We start from the raw sequence: 11,422 nt of genomic DNA, 5'->3' as shown, positions 1-11,422 counted from the left end.
GGAATATATGAGTGTGTGTGTGTGTGTGTGTGTGTGTGCGCGCGCGCGTGTGTGTCCACGGCTGGAGGAGCAGTGGTGAAAACACAAAGTGTAGTTGGAAAACCCCTTGTCTTTTTGCACACTCCCAGAGCAGCAACCTCGGCCCCAAAAAGAAAAGGGATCGTGAGAGCAGACGCAAAATCGTTGTCCTGACCGATGTGAAGCGACCGACCCACCAGCACAGACTTTTCTCCTTGGCAGCCAACAACCTGCAGCAGGAAAGGCGGGCGGGGGAGGAAACCCCGAGGAGGCGCTCCTGGCCGCCTCTTTGCTGAGATAGCAGGAGCGGGAGCCTGCGGAGCCACGAGCGCAGCGTCACATAGCTGGTGCTGGTGCAGGGGCGCTCAGGCAGGCGCAGAGGCTGGGAGCCACTTGTGCCGCCGAGGCGCTGGCGCTGCGGGACTCTGCGCGTGGCGAGCGCCCCGGGCGGGTCAGGCAGCGGGAGGAGCCGACGGTCGCGCGCTGCCGAGCGCCGAGCCTCCAGCACCTGTCTCCCGTACCCCGGGCGACAGAAGGAAGCCAGAGAGCTAGGCCGGCCTGTTGTCCCGTTCTCTAAAAGCAGCCTGTGACAGAGCCGAGAGAAGGCGAGCATTTCCTTTCTCCACCGGACAGGGATATTTCTTCTTGCGTTTCGGGGGAACCCGAGTAGAGGTCAGAGGGGCAAGAGAATCTCAAAAGGGGGCCGAGAGCTGTGAACGTGGTCACCCCTCCTGAAGCTGGAAAATCTCCTTGACATTTTTCACACTTTGAAGCAGCTGCAGCTGGTGTCGTCGGAAAAGGGGGTGGGAAAAAAGAGGGGGCGGGGAGAGCGGGGAGACACAGCCAAGAGCCACGAGCAGCGCCTCCTCGCCTGCCAATCCTGGCACCTGTGCGCGGAGCCACTGCACCGAGGAGGACCCCACTCTGGGCGAAGCCCAGGCTTAAAGCCACGGACACCCTGCCCCTGGGCAGCGCGTTCTCGAGGGTGAGGACCTGCTGCAGCCCACTCCGGCCACCGCGGTCGCCGGCAGCCGCGGGAGCGCACGGCCCCTCCGAGCCTCCCACTGCACCCTGGTCCCCAGGGATTCTCGCCCAACCGAGGCGCGGCAGCAGGCAGGGGGGTGTTACAGAGTTGGGTGCACGATTCGTTCGCCTTTTCTGCTCATCTCTTCTCCGCCCAGGATTTATTGTCTGTGAAGCCTTTTGGGGGTGGGGAAGGAGCTGCGCCTCAGCCACCGCCGCGGCCGCTGCTGCGGTCGCTAGCGCGGCGCGCACGGCAGGCGAAGGCTGGGGAGTGGATGCGCTCCTGCCACCCCCGCTGCCAGCGCTTCGGGCTTCCCCTTGGCCGCTTCCCGCCGGAACCGCTCCAGCCGTCCACCTGAAGGACACCGGCATCATGGTCTAACGTGGCACCTGCCTGGAATCCCCTCTTTCTCCTCCTCTCCTCCTCCTCCTACACCCCTCCTCTGTACCTCTTCCAAGGACCCTCGTGCCCACTCCACTGCGGACCCCCGAACACTTTAAGGAATAACCCTTGGCAGCTGCACCATTCACTCTCTCCGGAACCTCATGGGCAGTTTCTCCTGCCGATAATGTGAGTAGGACAGTCTTGTTCGGTGACCCAGGGTGCTGCGGGGGCCGTAACCGCTTGTGCCCACGGTGGCAGCGCGGGAGGTGTGGGACCCAAGCGGGCCGGCGTGGGGCGGAGGTGGGTGTACAAGAGCCTTCAGCGCTCTCTGGAAGATGCTCGTGCGGTGGCCCGAGGAGGTGGAGGGGATGTGGTAGGTTGAGGGGCATTTGAAAATGGGGTGCAAGTTGTGTGGCTGCTCGGGAACACCGAGTGGCCTGGGCTGGCAGGAGACCCTGAAAGGTTATATACTGCAAAGGAAATGTAAAGAGGGAATGCTGGGCGCCAATGCTGGGACCGTTGGCCGAGCTGTTAGTCTTAGCTCTTCTTTATTATCATAGGTATCTCCAGTAAGCTTTCCCCCCGCTGAGGTGTCTGAGGGTGAAGCGCTCTTTTTTGTTCGTGTCACACACACACACACACACACACACACACACACACACACACCACACTTGTGGCGGGTCTCATTCGCCCCTTTATCTTGGAAGGTGTAGAATTACTGTTTGAAAAATACAATTAGAAGATTTTTATGCCTTTGATAATTGAAGGGAAAGGGTGGGGTTTGGGGGGCTGGAGAGGAAGAGGACTATGACAGACTGAAGGACTAGAGGACGGAAAGAAGTGGGGAGCAATGGAGTGAAAGCTTTCCCTGGGAGAACCATGCCTCCCTCCCCCTAAACCAGACAACTCCTGCCCGCACATCTCCTTTGTGTTGCAGGGCGAAGCTGGTGAGCCTGCACTATGCCCAATCCCACTGCGGGGCCCCCCTAGAGCATCTTGTATCCTCCTTTTAGAGTCATTAAGGATGCAGGACTAGTTTTGGATCCTCCATGGAAAGAGGGAGGGAAGCACATTAACGTTACGGTAATCATGGCACCCCAGCTCATGGACAATTAGACTGGCTTCCGTAGGTCTCTAGTCTTGCTGGTTTGCGGAGTCAAGAACGAGGGTGAGCGGATGGGCATTGTATAGAAGGTCTTTAACGCGTGACTTCATAATAAAGGCGATGGCTGCAACATCGCTCTATTATACTACTTCTTGGACATCAGGGCTGAATAAAGGACCCGCCTCCGCCCTCTCCCTCACTATCTTCTCCCAACCAAGTCACAAAGCCTGTGGGCTGGGCGAGAGGGCGCAGCGCCAGGCAGAGGAGGGAAGGGGTCACTTTCCCAACTCCCTGGAATCGGCTTCAGAAAGGAACCATCTGCGACTCCCACGACTCCCACGTTCCTTTCGAAGTTCTCCTTCAAAAAGAAGGGGGGGGGGTGGCAGCAATGAGACATAAAGGTCCTCCACCTGCTCTTTTTGATTACTTTCCCAGTACACTTTCAACACATCGAATTTACCTGCAGTGGTAACTAGGTCAGCACGTAAAAATGTATACCTGTATTCGTTGCAATGTGACTCTCGAGAGATGTAAAACAATTGTATGGGGGCATATTTTTACCTGGACAAAATTTCTAAGCACAATAGAGATTTTATAGCGTGGGCGAGAAGTAGCATTCCAGCGAAAGCGGGACACGTGATCTCTCCAACCCGAGAGATACAGTATTAGGAACTCGATTTTCTTTGTTCCAGGCTGAGCCTATGAGATGCTCAGCATCCTGGTTGCTTAAATCCTCCTATGAGGGGAAAAAATATTAAAGTTGCGGGGGTGGGGGGGATAGAAGGTAGAGAAACATGGGTAGATAGCTACCTGTGAAGGATCTGAACCTTCTCGGCTGCCCACCGCTCGTTTTACTGCCTAGCTCTCACCCTGCCCCTGGCCCTAGCCAGCTAGCTCTCTGGCTAGGCATTCCTCCTCTGAGACGTGCTGGAAAAGTTCTCCAGCCCCTGCACACGTGGGTTCTCCAGCGCCTCAGAACCTGCTGTGATTCGCAACAGATTCTGCCACCTCCCCAGTGCAAGTGTCACGCCTCCATCTAGGCGTCGTTGAGCTGACTTCACAGACTCTAGGAGAACCGCCACAGGATTTTTTTTTTTTTTTTTCTAAAAACAGTAGAGCAGAGTCAGATCCCTGCTTCTTGGAAACCATTGATCTGGGACAGAATGAGAAACTAGGGATGTAGAAATGATCTTATTTTTCCTTAAAAATAAGAGTCATAGCACTAAAGTATATAGAGGGTGATGTTTAGCTATGTTTGCATTTGGACCCCTGGGGAGATGTCTCAGGCCTGTGGAATGTCCTGAGCTGTGATGATTAATTTAATGGAGGTAGAACTTGTTGTAGATCCAAGGTTTAATTAGAGTTACCTAACTTGGACATTTATTTCATTTTTTTTACTCCATGTTTTATAAGCCATCTTAATGGGCTGAAGTTTTTGAAATGTGGGTTATTTCTGTCCTATGCTGCATTGCATCATACTAATTTGTTGTGGTACATAAAGCAGATTCAATTTTCATGACATGTTATGAAGTGAGAGTTCTTTATACATTTTATTTTTATACTTGACTGTTCAAGAAAAGCTGTGTACTTACCATGGCAACCCTCACATTCTCCGTCACGTGCCCCTGCACATATGCAGCTTCAGAATTAGAAACAACTTCTTAAAGAAATAAACCTGCTTCAATTACAGTAGCCATGTTTTGTTCAGAATTTTAGCACCACTTTAGGTTGGCATTACAATTTCCTTAATTGAAATAACATTGCACTTTCTTTTGTAAGCTTTTAATTTTTCAGTGTCTATAAAATACAAATAATAGCTTCAAGTGTTTTGTACATCTACAGTTTTTTTTGCTTTGGATTTTTAAAAATTGTGAAGATATAGTTAGTGCTACTATGAATTTTTATCACTTATAGAAAGTCATTAAATGCCTGTATTATCCTCATGATGGTAATTCTCAGGGATATTTCCTAGACCTCTCCTATTTTCAGTATTTATTACAGGGTAATACTTGATATAAAATCCTGGTTTCTTAAATCACAACTTTAAAAGTTCACTTTTTAAAACAGTTGAAAATTTGAAGATAAGTTATGTTTTAACTTGTATTGACTGTGGTCTCAATATAAGGATGGATTACACAGTCCATGATATTATAACTTCATTCCATTCCCAAATGAACAAAGTATACAGAGTAACCAGTTATTGATAAATTACCATCTAGACTCATTACATTTTTTCCTTCACATAAATTATTTCATAATTTTTAATTATTTATTTAAAGAACATATACTATTCACTGAGTATAACAATGATAACAACCACAGCATTACTAAAATACAATATTGTGGAGTATTTTGTTCTCCCCAGTAACAGTAACTGCTTTGTATGGTGTCATCCACATTCTGTTTTGGATGAGTCCAGTCAGTCATGTAAATTTGCAACATGACTTTGGAGGCAACACCAATTCAAATCTGTGACACAGAATAGATCTCTAGTTTGCACCAAGCCAATGGACCAGTCAGTAATTCATATCTCCAAGGAAAGACATATTGGAGGTGATTCTAGGATCTTCTGAGAAATTTTCACTTTGAATCTCTTTACTCTAGGGGCCACATCAGTATTACACAGAGCATCTTAAATGCCTCTATTAAAAATGGAATTTCAATATAAAAATACAATATCACCATATAGTGTGACAATTAAATTATATTCTTAGGAAGCACATAAAGCAGAAAGGAGATACATAGATTGTAGGTTTTGCATATGTGTTAAAATACTGAATCATAAATTACAAGTGAAAACTCAAAACTAAAAGTAGCACTATAAATCAACAGCGTTTGAAAGATGATGGCCACAAATCAATAATATTTTTCTTTTATGAAGGTTTTAGCTGTGTTCCTTGAATCAGGTTTGCATCATTACAAGTGTTCATATTTTTATAGAGAATACTCTAGGGAATTATCCTGAGGTAGTGAAAGGAGAGTAAAGAAAACCTTAGGTACCTCCATAGTTAACTTGTGCTCTTAGGTAAGATAAATCAGCCTCTTTTAATGATGTAAAATAGAAGTAGTAATTAATGCTATTTTATAATTCTAGTGCATAACAAATGATAAGACAAGGTGGTGCATGAAAAGTGGTTTGGACATTCTAGAAGAGTGCAACATAAACTTTTTGCTACAAATCAGTTTTCTTATTGTAATGTGTGTGTGTGTGTGTGTGTGTGTGTGTGTGTGTATAGTGATGGCACAGTATATTTTTAATACATGCACTTGAACAGTTAAATATATCTGTTTCTTATCTTGGAATTAGGTGGTTATGCCAGGAATCCACGAACTCCTGGGACCAAGACCCACCCCTTGTCACCCTGCTTCCTTTCCTTTAGTGCATGAATTGTGACATAATCACAACAACAGCTACCTGTTACTAATCACTTACCATGAGTCAGGTACTTTGCTTCACAGTAAGCCTTTAAGAATCATTATTGCCACCATTTGAAAAATTAGAGAACCAAGCTCAAAGACAACAAGTGACAAGTCTATGTCACATAGCTAAAAAGTGATAAAGATTTAAGCCCAGGTTTGGCCCTTGTACCTTTTCCTTCATATCATGTCATCTCCGTCATAGGCACATATTAGTGATTGTTAATGACTGAAACTTGTGGATCAGAAAACTATTTCCCAAAGAATAAAGAAAAATTAACCTTTTTAAAAACTAGCTTTTCAAAGTGATCTACATATTTGGCAATAATGCACCATATTACTTTTGTGACCATCATTTAATAGTAGTAAAAAGATACTGGTGCTTATCTTCCTAGTATAATTCATTTATGGCAGAAACATTTAATAAGCTATTAGACATATAAAAGTACATTAAAGAAGTTTTCAATAAAGCAAGCTTTGAGTCAATAGCTGTCATACCTAGTTTGAAACTATGACGGCACATTTGATATATAAGTCTCTGGAGACATATCATATGTGCTATTCAAATTACTAACCATAATAGAAAAATGATCATTTGTCATTCAATGGCATATGAAAAATTATTAAGTAAATTTAATAACCCAAAAGATGTGCAGTATACCCTCACTTTCATTCCACTTTTCAGTTTGATAAATTACTTAACATCTCTATACAAAATATTACTTCAACACACATGAAAGCAACAGTAGATATCAAAAAAGAAGTATTGAAACTTACATTAGCATTGACACAATCTTTTTAAATATTTTAACAATGGAGTAGATGCTTACATTGTATAATTTACTGGCTTCTTAAAGATGTGTTCCCTTCAGTCCTGCCAGAATATTTTTGCTCTACATGCAGTTCAACAAAGCTGAGAACATAATGAACATCAGAAGATAGTGATACCATGTCCAGGGTAGTAGCATAACAGATTTGTTCAATTAAAACAAGGAAATTATAGAACACATGTAAATGTGTGTGTGTGTGTGTGTGTGTGTGTGGTGTATGCGTTCCGATAGAATTAAATGTCGTGCTATTCAAAGGGCAAAGTGGTGTGAGAACAAGTGAGAAACTATAGGTTGCAATCATAGGGATGGGATAGTTAACCTGAAAAGAAAAATACTGATAGTATAAGTGTTATCACTATTATTATAAAATTTTCATAGGGAAAAAGAGAAGGTGTTACTGTGAAATACATAGCTAGCTGAAGAAATGATGGGAAAAGTAGTTGAAAAAGAGCTATTTGAGTTAATTCACCAAGAAAAAATATTACAGCTATTTAGGCTATTATCATATTGAAAGAAATAGATACTTTTGTGTAGTGGCAAAATATTTTATGGCTGACTGGTTACATTATCAAATTATTTGGGAATAGAAGGAAAAACCAGAAATGAATTTTATTGAGACAGTGTCTAAGTGTTATGAAGACATTTGTTGCACTAAAAAGGTGAGTAATGGATACAAAGCTAAAATGTGTCAGCTACATTTAAAGAATTAATGTGACACAAATGGTGTAACTAAAATAATTTGAAAGTGAAAGTAATTAGACTTCTTGAGTAGTAACTGCTTAAGTGGTCTGCATCTAATGCATTCACCATTGTAATTCTTACTATAAGCAAGCATCTTACAGCCACATGGGACGGAGATGTACCTCAGACCACATATTTTGAACACTGATATCACATTAGTTATTCCTGTCTTATTCTGAGTCAGTGTAATTCCAGACACAAAAAAATTTTCTACCCCTCTTTCCTTCAAGTGTGATTAATTTCTTAAGACAATTATAAAAGTTATTGTAATTAAATTAATTAAATCAAATACCTATTTAAACTTTCAGTGATTGTTAAATATCAGCAGTGTCCTTAGGGTAATAGCATGTTGTTGAACATGGGGCTTCCCACACACATGCACACAGCTGGAATTGCTCTGTTTCGCAACACACACACACAGCTGTAATTTTACCATTTCAGGAGTTCATAACACTTCTGGGATGCAAAGTTCTTGAGGTCTTACTTTGCAAAAGAGGAAACTTAGCCCAGCTGTTTGCTTTGCTGCTCACAAAGGTGCACAGTTGTTAGCAAGAGAAACAGAAACAGAACCAGACCTCTGGACTCCCAGACTCTACCAGAAACACCTCAGCCCTGAAACTGTCAGTGTCCTTCACACTTGAGCAAATGAAACAGGAAAAAGAACCTCCATCCGATAATTTCAGTTAATGAAGTGGACCAATGTGATGACCCCACCCCAAATACATTTCTTTTTCATTTCATTTTTACCTGAATTTTGACCTGTGTTTTTATTTGGCCTATGTTTGTTGGAAAATTGCCTTATCTTTTCATGTTGATTTGACTGCCTAGGCAGTTTAATGCTATAATTTTAACATCTATTACATTTAGTTATTTTATTTTTTATAAAGATGTCTTAATTTTAGAAAAGCAAAATTAGTATTACTAATACTCAAATACCCTAATTGGGTACTATACCCTTTTTAATGAAGATTTTCTTTTAAACTATTGATCATTTTAGTATAATACCAACTAAATAAATACTAGGTGATGAAGAACTGTTCAATTCTTTTAAAATAAATGAATTCTCTTCTAAATGTGCTAACTTCATTAAAGAGCAATTAATGAGTGTTCTTACCAAAAAACAAAAGCAATCTAATATAAACTTATGATTTTGTATAAAATATTGCCTTAAATATTAATTAGGAAAACATTCTAATCAAGAAAATAAAATATGATACATTTGGAATTTATAAAACATACTCATTTCAATGGATTTTTTTCCAATACAAAGTTACATTTTGAAGGGTGCTTAGAAGTAATAAGTTCTTTCTTACTACTAAATATAGGTTTGAATATCTGTTATGACTTAGTTCTACTTTATGAGACAAATTTAAAATAAATGTTTCTTATTTGATGTTTGTTCTAATGCTAATATTTTGAGCCTACTCTTTTCAGAAGCTTCAGTTCCTGGGAAACTCAGAGCAAGATGTCGTTTGCCCTAACTGCTAAACATACTAGCAATAATTCTAAAGCATTTTTGAAATTATGTAATCTATTAAAATACATATTAGGTTTATAAACAATGACATATAGAAATACTTAAAAACAAAAGTCTTGATTTAACAAGACATACTACATAGTCAGATATAATAGCCCTCTCTGGGGTGGGTTGAAAGTGGTGGGGGGAAAATGGAGACAACTGTACTTGAACAATAAAAAACTATGAAAAAAATGTCTTAGTACAGCAATGATGTATAAAATTTTTTAAAAATGGTGACTACAGTAGTCCATTATACAGGGTGCGGTACAAATAGTGCCCCCTTTTTTATTACAAAATCTTTTATTATAAAATCATAAGCATGTAATTCTGTAGCATAACAATATCACACTCAAGCACACCACATGACATTTTAGGTGAAATGTTCAAATCAAAACTATAAATTATTACACCATATTATTACACTACTAACCACACTTAAGCAGGCCTTACTTCTGCTGGACCCTGTGTATTAGCACATTAGCTATGCTTTTCATTTGTAGATTGGTTCTTATTCATGCCAGCTTTCAGTGTACTGTTCTGGGACTCGTGGGTGTGATAGAACGGAACATATTTCTGTATCTGTGAACATAATCCCACACACCATTTTACATGACAAAATCTGAATGTCCTAAAACTAGGTATTAAAGAGATGACAAGGTTTCAACCTTTACCAATCCATGGTTTGAATTACTTCCATAATAAAACCTGTTTTATCTTTTAAAATATCTCATTTTACTTACTGGGATTATTTGGACATATAAGGAATTAAGAACATTTTGTATTGTTTCTGTGCTTGCTCCCTTACTTGCTTTTTCTACTTCAACATAGCTAAGGTTTGCTTCCTGCAGACAAAAAGCAAGCTGCTGAAACTTAAAACTGTAGCCTCCAAAGTGGAATATGAACAAGGGAAGAGAAGTGCAAAGGTGATGCATTTTTTGTTACTTTGGCACAGGAGGAAATAACTAGAACTGCAACACAGTTATCTCATATCAAAATTATAAGGAAAATAAGCTTTATTAATAATTAATATATGGATTAACAGTATCACACTCTATATTGAGATTGGGTGCATGCTATTTATGAAGAAAATTTTTAAAAGTAGTAAAGCAATGGGTAAAATTGAGAATGCATTTATCTTAAAGTCTAAAAGTGCTGATGATTAAAAAAACATTAGAACAAGGTTTGTATGTAAACAATTCTTAGCACCTGTTTCTCCTAAATATAACCATATATGTGTCAAACTCTTAGACCCTTCATGAATTTCACCCTAAATATACTCCCTGAGCAAATCCAAGGGCACTTGTCTTCTGCAGAAGTTGAGAAGAGATATACCTTCTTTGGGGTTTATTAATTAGCATACACTCAGCCCTGAGGATGGAACATGTTTTTGTGGTGGTTGCTAAGGGAATAACAGGTCAGTCCCTTTGTCAGCAGTCTTAGGGATGCAGTTGTCACTCCTTTTCGCTCTGCATGGACCAGGACAGCCCCAAACCTCTAGGGCACATTTCTTCTTTGCATGTGTAATGTTATCTATAATTTTAGGATAGAATTTATTCTTAATCTTTTTTCCCTTTCCATGGTAGAATTTATTTGTATGATTACATGTGAAAAATACCTAAGGATGCCAAAAATAAGGAAGTTGAATTTGGATTCTGAGAATATGAATTAATATTTTCTTAATGTCACTCACTTAGATGTTATTGTTTAATAATAGATAAAATAGTGTCTTTTGGTATAGAAGGTAGAACAATTTACTGAGAGTCAAGAATTACAGTTTGATGGGCTCACAAACTGTAAAAAGCAATATAATAGCTTCGATACTAACAAAAAAAGTTCCTACTTGAAGGGTTTTATGCTCTTCTGGATTTGAGTGAAGGAAGACACTCTAAAGTGAGCAGAGATCAGTATTAAGTTGGTAAATTCTTTTCAGTGTCTTTTGTTGGGTGAAAAATATATAGAATATGAATATAGTTTAATGAAACTTTAGAGTTCCTTGATTACCCCCTTTCAAAACAATCAAACGTTTAAATTGTGTGATTTATGTGATCACCCAAAGATCAATTTAGTTCATCTTTTCTGGATGTTTCAATTTTTGAATATTCTTTATGTATAGCATCCTTAAGTAATTGTTTGTTTACATGGCTGCCTCCAAAATTAACACATACATAGTGACTCACCTGATGTTTTATCCCTAGCAAAGCAGCTCATAGAATAATGCACAAAAACATGCACATTATATGAACAAGTAGTTTCACTTATGCTTTTGAATGCTTCTAAGTGATTCGTAGCCATCAGTGTGGTTTTCTTCAATTTCTTCTTTCCTTTCTGAGAACATCATAAGACTTTACATTCCAGTCCCTTTTTGTAGTTAGGCATGGCATGTG

General features: G+C 40.4%; 1 protein-coding gene across 2 annotated transcripts in view; it reads left to right on the top strand.

The window, feature by feature from the left end:
• Window positions 1-1,160: 1,160 nt before the first annotated feature.
• LRRC7 (leucine rich repeat containing 7) overlaps window positions 1,161-11,422 on the top strand; it is a 495,696-nt gene continuing 485,434 nt past the window's right edge. The window contains exon 1 of one of the 2 annotated variants that reach the window (XM_045835283.1): window positions 1,161-1,612. In XM_045835283.1, coding sequence (XP_045691239.1) covers window positions 1,611-1,612 — 2 coding nt within the window. In that variant the 5' untranslated portion in view covers window positions 1,161-1,610. The remainder of the gene's footprint in view (window positions 1,613-11,422) is intronic. The other variant, XM_045835282.1, reaches the window with a different exon arrangement.

Source organism: Phyllostomus hastatus, unplaced genomic scaffold, assembly GCF_019186645.2.
Source record: "Phyllostomus hastatus isolate PE091 unplaced genomic scaffold, TTU_PhHast_1.1 phas_contig_209, whole genome shotgun sequence".
NCBI lineage: Eukaryota > Metazoa > Chordata > Mammalia > Chiroptera > Phyllostomidae > Phyllostomus > Phyllostomus hastatus.
This window is presented reverse-complemented; position numbering and strand designations above follow the sequence as displayed.